Genomic DNA, 19,327 nt, shown 5'->3' with positions numbered 1-19,327 from the left:
TGCTAGAATGATGTTAATATAAGTCAGTATAGTTCTAAGAAAAAATGTATATTACCTACATAGATATATTGGTGTTTCATAGGCCCTTAACAGTGGTTTTCGTTACTAATATTATATATTACTAATAAAAACAAAGAATTGATCATATTGATGACCATTTAATGAAGTCACATTGTAATAAATAAATATATAATTTTGTACCTTTCTTTCTAAACTCGGGGTTATTTTTGGAAAAGAATTAGACCGTTGGGATGAGGCAGTCGCAAAAACGGATATGGGCTTATTCTTATACACTGAGTGTACAAAGTTACTGTTACATTCAGACCGCGCCAAAATCCATGATATCCAGTGAAAACGTATATACTAAATACTGCGTTAAGTGGATGTTATTTAACTAAATCAGCTTTGTCCTGCCGTAGAAGGTAACGTCGACTTCCCTAGGGGCGGCAAAGCAGCCGGACCAGGCCATGGACAGCCGGGAGGCACGCTACGGGCCTGCTGGAGGCCCGCTGCTGACTCCGGGTGCAAAAAGTTGCGCCTCTGCTCTATCTTCTCTTGCTGAAAACGAAAACATAGCCTGAAAAGGTTCCAAAATAATTTTACATTGTAGAGTGCTATATCAATGCAATACAGTCGCACTGACAGAAAGCGACCTGCAATTTAGCAGGTACTATGAAAGTACGACGTATCGCCAACTAGGCGAAGCAACACATATCTGCAAAAGAAAAGTTGTTTGCACCATAAAGCAGACCCATATTTTTCGGCACTGAATCTGATTTTGACCTCTGTTTTGACCCTACACGTCGGAATTCTTTGTAAATCTTTTAAAGTATGTATATCTTGAAGGGTCCCCAATAGTGTATTCTAAAGTCTCAAATCCACAACGCCAAACCACTAGTATTTCATGAGCCTTTCATACAAACCTTGAAGTCCCCCAACAGCCTCAACCCCCTTAAAGTCACAACCCTGTTTACATGTACATCATATCGAATGGCGACCTTGATGTGCCTTTATCAGAAACCACCATGAGCCCAGTAACCCTATGAAATTGGGAATTAAGCGAACAGAAGGGAGATCAAGGTATTTATGGATCCCGGGAATGTAGACTCGAGTAAAACCTCTAAACCTTTTGTCAGAAATCACCATACCCTCATAAACTCAAGAAACCCAAAGCCCTATATGAGTCTAGGAATGCAGTGGGCAGATTTGAATTCCTTTGTCCTGTTCACTGCATTCCCAGTTTCGCGGGGTTATGGAGCTTTGGGCTTCTTGGGTTTGAGAGGTTAAGATTTCTGATAACGGGTTACGGGGTTATAGGGTTACTTGAGTCTTGGTTTCTTCCCTCTGTTCACTCCATTTCCAGTTTTATAGGGTTATGGGGTTATTGTACTTATGAGGTTATAAGGGTTGAATGGTAATAGGGTTACTGAGTCCCCCATTCAAAGGTTTTGAGATCCGTCATGATCGTATTCTCAGGCTTATGGTATTATGTAGTTATAGAGTTATGTTGTTTTGGGGGTTGAGGTTAGGGGTTTCAAGGTTATTGAGTCTGTATGGAAGACCTATAAAATGCCTAGTTTGTGCTGGAGTTGTTTGGTGTTGAAAGGGTGTGAGACCATTCAACCATTGGTTGGGTCATAAATAGAGGGCGGATTTAAATTCAGTGGACGAAATTTTATAAGAATAACAGGATCTACTTTACGACGTAGGCAAACCTTTTTTTTACGAATCTGTGTTATTAACTGATGACATTGAGGGAAACAACTACTCTGCAAACTACATGCCCCGATCACAACTGAACGTGGTACGATTTGACAAATTTACTTCAACCCTGAAGTAATAAAAAAAATGCACTTTATGTAGAAGGATACAGAAATACAGGCACCAAGTGTCCCATATAAGCCCCGTTCCCTACTTCACTACTTTGCCACTTCGTGTCCTGCTTTGGCTTGTCTTTATATGTGTGGTGAATAGTCTTAACTGTTTACTGGATATTCCTGGTGTAATTAAGTAATTAAGTGCTGGTCAGGGTACGTAGCCTGGAATTCAATAATAGCTGGATGATTCGTCGGCCGTCTCACTTACGGCATACTGATGAGGACTAATAACTCCGAAATCGGTATATGCCTGGTGGGTTCGACTGACAATTGATCCTAGCTGTTTACTAGGTAGTGATGGTATATTTAAATGCTGGTCGGGGCACGTAGTTGTTTCCCGCAATAAAAAGTGACCGCAAAATCCGCCCATTTTTGCGTAGTGTGTAGCAAGAACGGGGAAGGTTGTACAGAGGTCCCCGTGGGCTTAAATTGATCGTCATGAAAAATCTAGGTGAGCATAATTCGATTTTTCCAATATTTGCCCGACTTACCCCTACTTAAGGGGTGGAAACCACCCCTAAAACAAGAAAAATGAGAAAATAGTCGATAAATTCTTGGTAAAATTGGGGAAATTTCACATGGCAAGGGTAAAATCAGGAATGTCCTTCTAAAAATGCTCATGATAAACCCACCCACGTGGGGGTAAAACAAAAGATCGAATTATGAGGCCCGTCTTTCGTATCATTTGTCGGGTAGTAGGGGAAACAAAGTACTTCATGAAGTGGATATCATTCCCCGTCTGCTATCGGCAGTAGGGGTGGTTTTACCCCCACGCGGGGGGTGTTTTTCACCTTGAGCATTTTTAGGAGGGTATTCTTGATGTTACCCTTGCCATGTGGAATTCCGCCAATTTTTACCCAGATTTTGGTGACCATTTTTTCTGTTTTCTTGTTTTAGGGGTGGTTTCCACCCCTTCAGTAGGGGTAACTGATCAGAATCTGACAGAAGAACGAATTATGGGGGCATGTATTTCATATCATTTGGATTTATAAGGAAGAGTGGCACAAAAAGGCAATTCATGAAGGGAACGTCATTTGCCGCCGGTTTTCGGCAATAGGGGTGGTTTTACCCCCACGCGGGGGATGTTTTTCACCTTGAGCATATTTGGAAGAACATCCCTGATCTCTTCCTTGCCATTCAAATTCCCGCCAATTTTTACCAAGAATTGATCGACCATTTTCTCACGTTTCTTGTTTTAGGGGTGGTTTCCACGCCTTAAGTAGGGGTAAGTCGGACAAATATTGGAAAAATCGAATTATGCTCACCTAGATTTTTCATGACGATCAATTTAAGCCCACGGAGACCTCTGGACGACCTTCCCCGTTCTTGCTACACACTACGCAAAACCGGGCGCAAAAATGGGTTTTTTACGGTTACTCTTTAATTGTGTGGACGAAGGGATGGTGCGCTATTAATTATGAAATGAGTTACCAACCTGTGACTGTATCCTGGTAGCTATCAAATCCGGTAATAGGTCTAGCTGTTCCTGAAGTGCTACCAGTTTATCTTCCATCGTGGTTAGTCTGTCTTCGAGAGTGTCCTGTCTTGTGCTCATGTCCGACACTATTTCATAAACAGTGTTTTGGGTCTGTAAATAAATCAAAAAATGAACGAGTAAAAATGGAGTTTATAGGGGATTGGGCATATGTAGCAGATAATACCGATTAAAATGTTGTACAGTTATTTATTGGTGACATAGTTTTAGTTGTTTTTGATACCTGCTTAAAAATTAATTAAAGAAACCCTTGCGACAAAAGAATCAATCAACGGTTATTTTTATTAAACTATTTTCTCCCTCCAAAAATAGACCTAGCAATTATATCACTGTAGTTAATAGAAATTGTTTTTACACCTTTCTACATTTAACCGCCTTCAAAAATAACGAATATAAGTGGAAAGCAAAACACAGGGACACACACTACACGTGGTGATTATTTAAAGGGTGCTATTGCTAGGCGAAGTCTACCTGAATAAGCACAAAAATAAACGTAAAAAACATAGGAGACGTAAAAAGTTATTTATGTTTTTATCAGACAGGCTCCTGAGGCCATTTGTAAAGATTATTTCAATTTTCTTTGGCTAATAATTTCTTATTAGTCTCGTAAATCTTATTTTACGATGGATTGTTCATTGCTTACCTTAGCCATGTCCGTAATAGTATTGGCGTTGTCCATTAATTTACGTTGGTCCATTTTAACTTTCCTTAACCTGTAAAACGTGAAATCGATGAAAATCCGCGCCAAAAAACAAACAAGTAAATTTGTAAGGGATTTTATCTATTTTTGCTCCGTTGTATGTCCCTCATGGAATACAGGGTGTTAATTAAGTACGTAGACAAATTTTAATGCTTCTAAATATCTCTGAAGGTGTTTGATATATAATGATGAAACGCAGGCTAATGATTTATCCAATTAAAGATAAAAGTCCACTTAATTCGCATCAAAATACCAGAAGAATCGTCGCTTAACTATGTACTTAATTAACACCCTGTATAGTGTATGTTGAAGAATACTTACGCGTATATAGCAAGTAAAAATTTTCTTTGGTGAGTTCGAACTCTACCTGGGTTAACTCTTTTCACTAGCCTTGTATGTTTGTAAATCAACCAGGTTTCCCGTAAGACGTTCGCAGCTGCATTTTTTAACTGAAAAAATAAAAGATCTTTACATTCCACACGAATAAACCTGCCAAAGCAATTATGACGGTATCCCAAAAAGCTAAATAATGAGAAACTTTAAAAATGAACGATTTGCTATTTACTGACAAGACCAGATCAAATTCAGGCTATGGGATGAGAACTCCCATAATCCAAGATCATGTGAAGGTCAAGAACAGGTTCCAGAAGAGAAAATCGGAAGCTATGAAAGAGCTACTGTTAAAATTGTACGCCTAGTTAGAAGGCTAGAAATGATCAGAATATGCATAATCTAAGGACGTGTAGAGGAAGACAAAAACCTGAAGCTGTGTTGAAGAACCGGTGTCAAAATTATAGAGCCTAATTGAAAGGCTAAAGATGGATGAGAACTTCCATAATCTAAGATCATGTGAAGACCAAGGTGAGCTGTTCCAGAAGAGAAAGACTGGACGTTATATGACAGAGCCATTAAAATGGTAAAGCCTAAATTAGAACACCAAAATTTGATGAGATTATCCATAATCTAGGACCATCTGAATGTCTAGTAAAATTGCGCTTTTACTATTCCAGAAGCAGACAAAAATCAGAAGCTGTGTATAAGAGCTACTGTCAAAGTTGTAGAGCTATTAAGCTCTACAACTTTGACTTAGAAAGGTAAAGTTGGACGAGAACTTCCACAATCTTCCAAGATCATGTAAAGGTGCGCTAGGTATTGTTCCAAAAGAGAAAAACGGGAAGCTATGGAATAACCACTGTCAAAGTTGTAAAGCCTAATTAGAAGGCTAAAGTTTGATGACAATATCCATAATTTAAGATCGTGTGAAGGTCTAATAAAAGTGCGCTTTCTACTATGCCTGAAGAGAAAAACAGAAAACTGTGCGAAAGAACCATTGCTAGAGATGTAGAGCTTAATTAGAAAGATAAAGCTGGATGAGGAACTGTATAATCAAAGATAGGTGTGATAGATTGGTTGATAAACCCAAGTACTCAAGCCCAAAAAATTCCCATAACCCTATAACCCCATAACACCGTCACTTCATAACCCCATAACTAATAAATCATAGGCAATCTGTGTTATGGCTAAACGTTAACGTAGTTGAGGATATCTTAAAAACCTATGCACTCAAACCCCAAAACCTCCATGACCCTACAATTCATAACCCCACGATTCTCTAAACACAACTTCATTACTTTGTACTTTAATCTCATTGACCAAAGAACCGAGTATTACAGTCGATCTAGTTTTTTTATAACTTTAATTGGTAGGACCGTTGGCATTAGCATTACCCAATGTACAATTACCCAATGTACAAGACGAGGTGGTTGTGATCGGATTTCGTACATCATATAGCTCTCATAAGAGAAATTAATTTGTAGGATATGCTGTACTATAAATTAATCAATAAATGAATGATTAATGTTAAGGATCTCTCTTGACTAGATTAATTGAAATGAAAATCCAAAGGATAACCGAAAAAATTATATTACTAAAATAACTAGATCAAAAGACCGGACATGTGAAATGACTAGATCAATACATGGGAAGCATTTTGGGTTTGAGTGCTAGGGTTTTCAAGGAGTTCTCAGCTATGTGACGTTTTGCAATAATACAGATTGCCTATGATTTATTCCCTTGATTATGGGGTTATGGGATTATACGGTTATAGGGGTTTGGGTTCATGGGCTTATTCGGTTGGGATACCATTGGGTTAAATGTTTATGGGATTTGGTTAATTGGATTTAGCGTTGTAAGCTTGAGTTTTAAGGTTATATGGTTCAATTGTTCAGAATATCGTTTTTTTTTTTGAGGTTATGAAAAATCCTGAGGTGATGGGGTTAAATGGATTCGGATTCAGCTACCCAATAAATATATAATAAACATGGTATGATTTCTGGGCCCTAAAGTCGATTTTTGTGTGTGTTATTAATGAGGATACTATCCATAATCTAAGGTCTAGTAAGCTTTCTACTATTTCAGAAAAAGAGAAAAATTGAAAACTGCTTGAAATTTGTAGAGGCCAATTATAAGACTAAAATTGGATAAGAACTCCCATTATTAAGGATCATATGAAGGCGAAGCAAAGGAACGCTAGGTACTAATCAGAAGATTAAAATTTGGTCAGAGATGTCCACCATAAATACAGGATGGTGATCAGCTCCATACATTTACGGCCTACAATACAGGATGTATACCAATTTGGCAGTTATGGAAAAACTGGAATTATCAAGGAATTTCATAGATCTGCAGATTTCGGAATTTTTTTTACCGTGGAATGTTACTATGTTAATTCCTAAGATGATATATTTAATGATAATCAAAGATGGCTCACCCTGTAGATAAATATAATGAAAGCTTAAAAGTTGACCAATTTCTAATTTAGTTTGACTCAATATAAATTTCAATATCGAAATAAAGTCATGAAGTACTGTCAGTCAATTGCCAATCTGTTTGTAACTCTTTGAGATACCCTCATAATTAACTTATGGCTTTAATATCATCCGACTTTCTTAATGTTTTGATATTAACAATCGCTGATAATCATAATCAGAATAAACGCGAAATTGAATCTCGGTTGGACAAATTCGATTAAAAATATATGAAAGAGCATAAAAATGTAGATTATTTCATCACTTACCCGTTTGGTTAGCTGCGTGTCCATCATGAAATTATGTACATGTTTTTCTGCTCTTGTTAATTCTAATTTTCTTGATACTACTGCTACTAATAAGGCTGTACAACCAGCTCCCTGAAAAGAAGCGATTTTGATTCAACATTTTCCAGTTCATTTGAATGAAAACTACGTCATTTTCTTTCTATACCCAGACATTTTCATATTTATAAAAATATAATTTGAATATCAGATAGGAATAGAAGTATTTATACCAATATTAGCATAAACACAGCAGTGGAAAACAGAGGAAGGAAAAAGACTCCCGCTTTGTCTTGCATTCCGGAAGATTCATCACGATACATATTAAAGGAAACAGTAGATTGGAAATGTTGAAGATCCAAAATTTGCTTTCATCAGGGACTAATTCATTAGTTTACGATTTATTTATAGACGCAATGAAATGCTATTTTTCGTGATTTACGTTAAGATTAAAGAAATGTACGCGCAAGTTTATTATTCAGCTCACAAAGTGTACGCCCTACCCGAGCTATAGCAAAATAACAGTCGTTATTTCTCGCACACACTATTCCAAACAAACTGAATTTATATGTTGCCTTTACGGGCAAATCCTGGAATGTCGCTGGAAAGTTTTATCCGCTACAATGTTAATTTATACAATGTCTTTTAGTGACCGCAGAGAGCATAATGAGAGCTGCACTGGTTTTACTTTATACCCAACGGAAGAGAAGCAGCTTTCGAGTTAGTATTATTAAAATAAAACACATAGTAAGCCGACTTGATTTTATTTTCGCAAGTTCCGGATTGTCGTCAGGTTCATCGGCAACTGTTACTGTAACATCCGGGAATTTAATATAAGGATGAAATATCCCTATGGACATGAAAGGAATTCTATTTTAATTTCGTTCGGAACCCTATGCGGTTATCGGATAAGGGGAATAATATGCTTTAATAAATATCTCACCATAATACCAGTGCTGACCGCTATGCCCCTTCCACAGTACGTATTGGGAACGATATCACCAAAGCCTACGCTCAAAAAGGTGATCGCTATCAGCCACATAGCGTTAAGGAGGTTCGCATGTTCTTCGTCGTGGAACCTGCAACAAATCGTCTCTTTAATACCCGTAATTGCGCCTATAAATGCCAGTATTTAAAAAATCATAGCGATTTCGATATTTTTAAACATAACGCTTCGATTGTTGGATCCACATGAAGAAAATAAAGTTTGGGTAACTCTAAAGCAAAGGCTCGCCTGAGAAACATAAGTCAGTTTGGTTTTGGAACTGGCTTTCCTGCTACCCATGCTCTCTAAAGGTCTAAACTAACAAAATTTATCTTCGAAGGACTTGACGAAGGATCACATTGTGCTATTACAGCTTGTGACCTAACCAAGGCTTTCTTTCGCCTGTGCTTCACATGACACATTAATTAAAAGATTGGATAATAGAATAGACTAGGGCGGATCTGTTGTGAGGTGGACACGAGAGGGGGCAAGCAAATTTTTTCTGGATTATCTTCAGTACAACTCACGTAATAAAAGTGTAGACCCCTAGATCTGGGCGAGGTCCGGAACATTTTCAAAATTGCAAAAATGTTTAAAAAATTAAAAAAAAATACCTATTTTATCTGAGTTTTTTATTTATATCTTGGTACCTATGCATTTTGGAAGAATATTGAAGAGGAAAAAGTTTTAGAATTGAATTTTGCACAATATACTGTAAGTTAAAAATGTTTAAATTTATTACCGATGTTGCAAAATAGCAATAATTGATGAAAAAAAGCCAAAATAATCAAACGAAATTTTTTTCGTGTCTCTTGTGAAAATATGTCAGTTTATCATGTTTTAAGAGCCCCCTTAAGATTTTTAAAAATTTCCAAAATCGTCAAAAATTTATTTATTTTTTTATTTTTTCTCGTTGTTTTATCATTTTCTAATTTTTAAGGGTAACTCATAATTATTTTAACTTTAAAAGTAGTGTACCTAAAATGTTTTCGCGCGACCTCTAAAAATAAATATCAACGAACTAATATTTTTTATTGAATTTGATGAACAAAAGTACTGTGAGTATCAAATATTTATAATTTTTTAAAATTTAAGAAAATGATAAAATAACGAGAAAAAAAATGACGTGATTTTTTCTACGGCCTACTATTATTAATAAAAGAGCATTTTCGATTTGATCACACCTCAAAACCCTAAATATAAAGTATCATTATTATAGCTTTTACAGGGTGTTTAGAAAATAGGTGCAAACTTCGAAAAACTTCACTCATTGCAGTGTCTTGTATTAACAGTGAAAAATATTTTCAAGGTATTTTTCCATAATTTTATTTACCGTAGGTGTATCCATGCAGTTTTATTGATTTCACTCATACAGGATGCTCACAATATGACAGCCAAATTATATATTTTTTTATTGTACCAGAAATGAGTTTCACAATGAAATAATATTTAAATATTACCGTTTTCTATTAGCCCACCACCATTTTGTATGCACTGTTCAATTCGTCTCCTCTTATTTCTAATAACTCTCCTCAACTGATGTGGTGTTATTTAATTAAAAAAATATAATGTGTTTTGTGGAATTTTATGTGAACGATATTAATCTAAACGCAAATATATTTTTTAATTTTTTAAATAATGGTTTCTGGGATACAGTACATGCACTTTCTCTTCATGTAAGACAGAACCTCTACCTTCAACTAGATGGAGCACCTATTCAGGATGCGGTAATAGTAAGTCATTGGTTGAATGAAAATTTCCCGAGAAAGTGGATAGGTCGCAACAGTCCGATAGTTGAGTGGCCGTTAAGAGCACCAGACTTGACTCCTTTTGATTTCTTTTTATGAGGAAATTTGGAAAATAAAGTGTACTAAACAAGGCCCCAGAACAGAGAAGATTTATGTAATAGAATTAGACAAGCCTGTCGATAATGTCGAGATGAATTGAACAGTGGACTAATAGAAAACAGTAATATTTAGATTTTATTTTGTTGCGAAATTCATTTCAATGAAACTTTGTATTTAGGGTTTTGAGATGTGATCAAATCGAAAATGTCATCCATTTCTTTCTTAAGAAAATGCCTAATATGTTTTTTAATTTTTGAGGGTCTTTTCTTAATGATAGTAGCTCGTAGAAGAGATCACATGTCAAAAATTATAATATCAAAAAGTAGGCCTTTTTGAGTACTACCACATAAAAAATAATTTTGGAAATCGACCAACGCCATCCTAAATATGGAGGTATTCCGACTTTAAGTGAAACACACTGTATATTTCTCTGAAAAGATAGTTTACATTTTCTAGAGTAGATTTAAAAATATATATATATAAAATTCATTCATTTTTCTGCCTATGATTTTTTAAATTTCTAAAATCATCCCTTAACTTCTAGTCTCCCTAACTTCTTAATTTTAATAATACAAGAAAAAGTCAACTGACCATTTCTATATAGAATTTTATGCCCTACAACTTTTGTAAGAAACTTTTTTTATTAGCTCTTATCCCTTTTAGAGACCCCTTTATTTTATCTTTTTTCACCCCTGGCCGGGGGTTGAAAAAAAAATACTCTCACTTATTGTTATTATACAGAGTGATTCACAACTTATCCAAAAATATTTGGGAATAGATGCGACATGAGAAATGGACAATATCGAAAAAAAAATTTTTCCGAGAAAAAAATTATTGAAGTTGTAGTACATTCAACCATTACATACAACTGTAGTCATTCGCAATACGTGTGGAGAGCCACGTGGCCTCAGCGACTCTGAATACTGAAATATGATTTTAAAAACGTCGTTGCGATAGTGTTTACATGTTATCTGTGGTGTTTACAATAGTTAGTTTAGTTTTAGTGTCAAAAATGGTTTGCGTGTATAGCAACTCGAAGTTGATGGATATCGTTTTAATTTATGGTGAAGCAAGACAACATTTGTGTTAGTTCGTAGAAACTGAGTAAGACGGACCCAAATGTGTTTACACGTCGGTGGATAGAATTTTGAACAGTTGTTGTAACATCGGGTATGTCAAATTAGTTTATTATTTAGAAACACAAATTAAGTTTTATTAATTTATAATAACAATAACGGCAAAAGCAGTTGAATTTGCTGATATAAAATAGGTGTTATAAAATTCTATTTATTTCTTTCCTTGTGAAAGTTTTTGTCCGTTTTTATCACAATTTGCCGCCATGTCGGTCGCATTGGGCAAGGTCAGGTTTTACAGTGGACCAGTTTCCAGTGACGTGAAAAGTATATTTTTAAATCATTTTCGTACTGCCCTTTTTGATTTTTTCTTTACAAAATTGTATTTGTAAGAGTCCCCTGTATATCCAAACATTTTTTTTGGATAAGAATCACCCTGTATACCTCAAACCTCAAAATTTCAGGCAAATTGACCAAAATTGCGAGTTAAAGGCGCAGTTCATTGGACTATATGATAATTACAAGCTTTTATTTTGTGTTACATATGGTTACTTTTAATGACACAAATGTCTGTACAGCATAATGATTTGTTGTGGTACGTCTAAACGTGATTTATGTAATCGATACACAATAACTCAAAAGAAAATGATATCTTGGAATATTACTGATCAGCAGCATTAATCTTTTTAATTAATAAATACCCATCTCAAAGACAGAAAAACAGGGGTTCGAGAGGAGCATAATCCCAGGAGATTTTATATTTTATATTCCTTACATGTCGTAGGAGTTTCCTTGAGACAAAGCAAATCCAATTTATTTCTGTTTTTGGACTGAACAGGTTTCGTTAAACATTGGTCGCTTCTAATTAATTTTTAATTTGAGTTTATTGCGGAAGGCAAAATAATATTTACAAAGCATAAATTGTCAGATAAATATAAAATTTCGAGCTGTAATATTAGACTACAAGCCCATCGGAAATTTTCAAGGGGTCATTTGACCGAGCATGTCTACTTAAGTTGGAACCATATGGAAAACTTTTTTATTATTGGTTTTATGGAAAAAAGTTATCTTCGTAAAAAGTTATGCATGGTCTAAAATCTAAAATGCAACCTACAGTTATCAAAATTTCCTAGTTATATAAGAAGTATATAAAAAATTATGAATTTTGCTCAAGAGTAAAGTACCTTTATTTTTGACAATACAGAAGAATGTTATAAAGAAAAGTTATTTTGAAGTAAAAGTTATTTTCAAATATGCAATTACAGCCATTTAGCATGAAGATTCAGGTTTTGATTATTTACGTTTTACATTATAAATTATTTGTATTTATCTCTCTTATCTGTTAAAAATATGATATTTCTATTTGTTAATGTTTATGAACAACCTGGCAATTTAATTATAATAATAATACAAATAATTCATAATGTAAAACGTAAATAATCACAAAACCTGAATCTTCATGGTAAATGGCTGTAATTGCATATTTGAAAATTACTTTTCTTTATAACACTCTTCTGTATTGTCAAATATAATGGTACTTTATTCTTGAGCAAAATTCATAATTTCTGATATACCTCGTATATGAGTGGGAAATTTTGATAACTGAAGATTGCATTTTAGATTTTTTAGAAACTATGCCGTCAATTCTTGTTGGTACAATTGTAAGCTACAGGTAAGCTAAACCTGTCCACCAAGGGAGGTGGTTTTCGGCAAAACATTTTTGTACGGCATTTCTAAAGCATATAGGTTATACAAAAAAAATGAACCTCGACCTAATGCCGTACAAAAATAGCAATACCGGAAGCCAGGAAAAGTTTTGATTTTCTGAAAATTTTGGCCCGGGTTTTGGTGATTTATTACAGTATGGCATTTATACTGCTGATACAGGGGTTAGGAATACATGGTGCAACCCTCTATTTGTAAGTAGCGTATGGGGGGTAATTTGAATCAACATCAAATTCACTAATTTTAATTCTATTTTATAAAATAATGACATTTTTGGCCAAGCCGTACATTTTCCATGAAATATGTGCTTACTATAGGAAAATTAATTTCCCTTTGAAAAGTAGGATTTCACGGTAAAAAATTTTTATACGGCATTAATATATTTTGTTAATACTGACAACAATAATCAACAAAAAGAAAATGCCGTACAAAAAAATGGGTCTAAATGGCTTGAAATATATTATTGCAATTAAGTATTACTTGCAGGCATTAATTTTATTTTTACTACCTACTATTTTCTGCTTAATACAAATTATTTACTACTGTACGGTCTTTCTATAATAAGACTTACAATATCATATAGAAATATTTTGTCGATACAGGAGTGAGATTTGTTAATGCCGTATAGTTATTAATGACCTAAAAATGTTAAAAATGTACGGCATTGGTTTTTTATATTTTTTTACTTATGAAAAGTCATTTACAGCCATAATATTTTGAATATTTTTAGTTTATAACAAGGAATTTTCAAAATATTGTAAATTTTCAAAATTTATTTATTTGTCTTTTTTAAATTTGTACCATTAATTATAACCGACCATGATTTAGCACGATAGTTTTTGGTTATATTTTATCAAAAAAGTGGTTGCTGTGCAGGAATTAATGATCTTATAAAAAAAAATAAAACTCAATTCCAAAATACAAGTAATTGTTTATAAACTTTTGCATTAACCATAATTTTCAGACGGCATAGTTGCTAAGAATTTGTAGAGTTAAATAATCATGTGGAATCGATGCCGTACATTTTTCAATGACTTGAAACAATGGGCCCTGCATTTCTAACCCCTGTATCAGCAGATACGTACGGCGTCACTAAAAAAGTTATCTACGTATCAATCCGAAACTTGGAGTATAAAAGCCGTACTGTAGTAAATCACCAATAAACCGAGGCAAAATTTTCAGAAAATCAAAAATTGTTCTGGCTTCCGGTATTGCTATTTTTGCACGGCATTAGGTCGAGGTTCATTTTTTTTATAAGCTATATACTTTATAAATGCCGTACAAAAATATTTTGCCGAAAACCACCCCCCTCTTGGTGGACAGGTTTAGCTTACCTGTGTACTCACCTGTACCAACAAGAATTGACGGCATAATTTCTAAAGTTATTGCTATATGAAGTAGTATTGATTTATAAGTAATTCATGCTGGGTCAAATGACCCCTTGAAAATTTTCGATGGGCATGATATTCTCTACCGCATGAATAAACATTGTTATAATTCATTAATAATTTGTATATTTGCAAATTATGATAATGTAGCAAATATAAATACGCAACCCTTGCAGGTTTTTTTTGTGGAGTTAAACGAATGTACTCAATTGATTTAATTCATTTAAATGGTCATTGTTTTGAGATGAATAAATTCCCGTAATTTAAACAAACCCTCGCCATTCCGATAACGATAACGACATCGAAATTAAGTGGGGCAATTAACTGCTTAAATAAAGTTAAATTAGAGAGGTATTCGTTGTCCGACTGAAGCTTCAAAATTTCGTCGACTTCAGAAACACTACCACCGCCTCGGAACCGTCCAATCTCATATTTCAAATGGATTCAATGACGTACCTTGTAAATGAAGTTAAATTAAAATGATTGTTCAGACTGATGGCCCATAAATTATTGTTTTCATTACCGGTGCTAAGAATTTATCGTCTTCTATAATTCAGTTTTCTTTCGGTACGTATGCAAAGATTTCTACGTGGCTTGAATCAATAGTTTAACGAAAAATTATGTCTACGTGTCTACATACAATATTTGAGCGGTGTCGCTGGTTTTTAAAATTTATTTTTAGGGTATTGAATCAATAAAACGGATGAAATTGAGAAAGCAGCCAAAATAAAATGCCTGTTCGTCGCGTTATGCGTTACTATATACTGTAAACTTTACACCTGTTTTAACGTCACCAGTGTCATTAGACTCATCGAGCAAGTTATTACAACTTTCTTTATAGGATATAATGAGGTGGCTTTGACGTCATGCCTGACGGAACAAAATCCTGCCGGACAAAATCTACCTCCATGTAAAGCGATGTCGATGATGTATATATACCGGGTGTCCTTGTTTTTGAAGTCACGTAGACATAAAACCTCAAAATTCTTTTGCAAATCGACTACAAATATGCTATAGAACAACACATTAAAATGCGCAAACGCCACAGTGAAGAAACAATGTTATTAACAATTTACATCGCTTTTTATTCGTTTTTTTTTTTCAATATCTGGTTGAATCGCTCTCTACGAAGATAATGCAAAAGATATTTTTGTTCTAAATGAAATAATCTACAAAATACACTAATGCTCAGGAAATTTTCGGAAAATATATATATATAAATTTCTGTTCATGTATAATAAACTCCCTCCGTCCCTGAATTATATATTTTAAAACGCCAGGTATGCATTCATTTTTTCATTAATAATATATTATACAGGGTGTCCCGGTACTTGATACAAAAAAGTCAGGTATAAACAAATACGAGTAGATGAGGACAAAATAGTACCAGTTCTTCATATACATTTTTTCCATACGGGCCTTCGTTAACAAGTTACGGGCTTTTTTGTATCAATTACCGGGACACCCTGTATATACAGGGTGTTAATTAAGTGTGTGCTACCACTGCCAAATTACAACAAAATTGGGTAAAGAGTATTTAAGATATTTACGAAATAGCAATTTTTTTACAAAAGTTTAACACCCTGTATCTTGAAAACGAAGCATCTGCGGACCAATATTTATATGAACTTTTTGTCTTAAAATCACTCAAATGATCGTCTGTTGAATTTATTGTATATAGGGTGATTAATTGACAATGGGAAAATCGAAAGCTGAAGATACTACACGTGAAATGGTGACCATTGGTGCAAACATGCCTTATTCGAAAGTTGATAGTTTCGGAAATACAGGATGTTGAAAGTTAAAATTTTAAATCGTTTTTTTTTGCGATTATTCTGAAAATATGTAGGTTAGGAACTTGAAAATTTGTGAAACTATATTTTTTTAGGCGACGAATAAGATGCGTGTTGTAATTTCAGCATTGCTCATAGAGGGCGCCACTTACGACCAATTTTACCGAAAATTTAGTTAATAACTTTTTACCCTGTATGTCTAACATGAAACTTGATTCAAAACCTGAAAGAGCAATCATTTTTCCATTAATTGTGTATTCTTGTTTCATTTCGGTATCTCGATCCGTTTTCGAGAAAAATCGATTTAACGAACACTATGTTTTGATAATACGAGAAATTAAAAGCGAAACAAACCAAGTGTTTCTTCGTGTTATTACAACAATTAACAATAAAACAAATGAAATTCGTAATAATGATTTAAAGTCAGTGTTCGAAGAATCCACCGTTGACATTTACACACTTTACACAACGTTTTCTGAGAGATCTTCGAGTTTGAAACAACATATTGGGATTGCGTTTGACTTCGTTGGCAGCGATTTGTATTCTTTGCCACAACTCTTCACACGAACCAATAGATTCTTCCAAATAGAAAAATGAAGAGGATTGAAGTCCGGACTTCTGGGTGGCCAAGTAAAAATGCTTCCACGGCTTGAAGAAGTTCCACTTTATTTAAGAAGAGACATGTGGTTCATGCACGACGGAGCTCCACCGCATTTTTCTTGGCCAGTGCGTGCATATTTAGATGCAGTTTTTCCAAATCGCTGGATTGGCCATGTAAGCATTTTTGCTTGGCCATCCAGAAGTCCGGACTTCAATCCTCTTGATTTTTCTATTTGGTCTCGAATGAAAGATATAGTTTACAAAGAATCTATTGGCTCGTGTGAAGAGTTGTGGCAAAGAATACAAATCGCTGCCAACGAAGTCAGACGCAATCCCAATATGTTGTTTCAAACTCGAAGATCTCTCAGAAAACGTGTAAAGTGTATCAGTGTCAACGATGGATTCTTCGAACAATTACTTTAAATCATAATTACGTATTTTATTTGATTTATTGTTAATTGTTGTAATAACACGAAGAAACACTTGGTTTGTTTCGCTTTTAATTTCTCATGTTATCAAAACATAGTGTTAAATCGATTTTTCTCGAAAACGGATCGAGATATCGAAATGAAATAAGAGTACATAATTAATGGAAAAATGATAGCTCATTCAGGTTTTGAATCAAGTTTCATGTTAAATATAAAGGGTAAAAAGTTATTAACTAAATTTTTGGTAAAATTGGCCGTAAGTGGCGCCCTCTATGAGCAATGCTGAAATTACAACACGCATCTTATTCGGCGCCTAAAAAAATACAAATTTTCAAGTTCCTAACCTATATATTTTCAGAATAATCGCAAAAAAACGATTTAAAATTTTAACTTTCAACATCCTGTATTTCCGAAACTATTAACTTTCGGATAAGGCATGTTTACGCCAATGGTCACCATTTCACGTGCTGTATCTTCAGCTTTCGATTTTCCCATTGTTAATGAATCACCCTGTATACTTAATTAACACCCTATATATTAATAATATATTCTGTACGAAGCTTTAGTAATTTGGTAGAGTAGTTCTCCTGCAGCATCATTAATTATTATTAATCCGATCTATATACGCTCCCAATAAATTAGTTACAAACCGAGCACCCAGTCACACGAATAAGTTTACGTCTGAGATAGCTTCGCCCACAAATGCACCTGGACAAAGCCGCACCTACGTCTTATTCATTCTAGCTGACCCTCTTAATCGCAAGGATTAGCCCAGAAGTCGGGGACTTGTGTGGGAGAAGAGGCCGCATATTATTATTCAGCAACCCGCATTTGCGCCCAAGAAGGACTTGATTTTGATTGGAAGAATCTAGAAGATGGGATACAAGCATTGTTGCAAAGAAATTATATCCATGAATCGTTAAACTGTTAGCTGTGGAGTTGTTAAATAGAAGATTCAAATGGAAGTTACTTTAGTGCTGGTAAACCGTAAAATAACGTCCAAATTGGAGTTAAAAACAACGTTGATTAGCGGGACATTTCGATGGTTATTTAACCTTAGTATCAATAAACGTTCTTGCTCCACTCGGATGTATTTTATTCAGTTTGAATAATCAATATTTAAGGGGTATCCTTTATTTTTGATTTACCTAATCGAAAGGCCCTTAACTCAACACGAATCGTTAACGTAATGATACGAAGAAGCAGTGATGCCATTATAATGTTCCAATACTAACGTCGAAATGAATAAGTGAGAGGGAATTTTGCTTTTTCTTTTTCTGAGCCTATGTTTATATGAACAGTATTTTTTGTTTAAATAAAACTTACTTAACGTATAATAATAATAATTATTTTTATGCTGCTTATATTCCAGGTAATGATCAAAACTTAAAGATACTTGTATTTATTTGTACAACTTACAGGGTGAGTGGATTTATCGCTAAAATATAATTGAGGCAAAATATTTCAAAATAGGTTCGAGTGGGGGGGGGCGTTGTCAAGAAATGCACATTTTAAAAATAATTAGCCGTTTCCGAGAATATTTTAATATAAAAAACATTTTCGGCGTTACACTTACGTTGCTGATATACTCGTTCTTTGAGGTACAATCTAAGCCATCGTCACACATATACTGGGTTCACCGTAAATTCTGAAGTGATCACTGTTTATAAATTTCATACAGTGTTCACAAAATCGTACCAAATGTTATCTTTTTCAAAAGCAAACATTTTGTTTTTTTTCAAATGGAACACTGTATTTTTTAACGGAATGTGAAAGACCTTCTCAAAATCTACAACTTTCATAATAGGTGTTACATGTATATTAATTAGTTCCTCATATTTTACGATATTTTTAGGAATTTCTTTATTTTTCATTTTTTTACCATAAATAGCGTCGACGTGCTATATCCAAATAAAAACAAGGTTAAAAGAAACTATGACGTTGAAGCAATTTTATTGCATGAATCGTTCAAAGGATCATTTTAGATGAAAAAACCACGGAGTGCTATTAAATTAGAGGGTGGAAATTGGAGATAGGGGTGAAAATGCACCCCTTTCAGTTTTTAATTGTAGCTCGAAAACGAAGCAAAATTTCGCTATAGTTCATAGGAAAAATTATTTAGAGAATTGAATTTCCCATCGAAATAACTTATTTAAAAAATTTAAAAGGAAAATTTTATGCAAAAAATCTTTAATAAACAATTTGAAAAAAAAAGAAAATAATTCGAATTTTTATTTTTTTTTACTTTTTTGCCTTTTTAGTAAAGATAGGTATAGGCATTGCTTCATAGAAAAAAAAAGTAGATAAAATTTCCTTCCAAACAAA

General features: G+C 34.2%; 1 protein-coding gene across 1 annotated transcript in view; it reads right to left on the bottom strand.

The window, feature by feature from the left end:
• Window positions 1-399: 399 nt before the first annotated feature.
• LOC108908861 (small conductance calcium-activated potassium channel protein) overlaps window positions 400-19,327 on the bottom strand; it is a 221,527-nt gene continuing 202,599 nt past the window's right edge. Inside the window, exons 9-14 of the mRNA XM_018713016.1 lie at window positions 8,107-8,242; window positions 7,149-7,259; window positions 4,394-4,521; window positions 4,016-4,085; window positions 3,309-3,465; window positions 400-554 (exon numbers count right to left, since the gene is read on the bottom strand). Coding sequence (XP_018568532.1) covers window positions 400-554; window positions 3,309-3,465; window positions 4,016-4,085; window positions 4,394-4,521; window positions 7,149-7,259; window positions 8,107-8,242 — 757 coding nt within the window. The remainder of the gene's footprint in view (window positions 555-3,308; window positions 3,466-4,015; window positions 4,086-4,393; window positions 4,522-7,148; window positions 7,260-8,106; window positions 8,243-19,327) is intronic.

Source organism: Anoplophora glabripennis, unplaced genomic scaffold (assembly GCF_000390285.2).
Source record: "Anoplophora glabripennis isolate ALB-LARVAE unplaced genomic scaffold, Agla_2.0 scaffold9, whole genome shotgun sequence".
Classification (NCBI taxonomy): domain Eukaryota; kingdom Metazoa; phylum Arthropoda; class Insecta; order Coleoptera; family Cerambycidae; genus Anoplophora; species Anoplophora glabripennis.
Note: the sequence above shows the minus strand (reverse complement) of the source record. Positions and strands in the feature narration are given on the sequence as shown.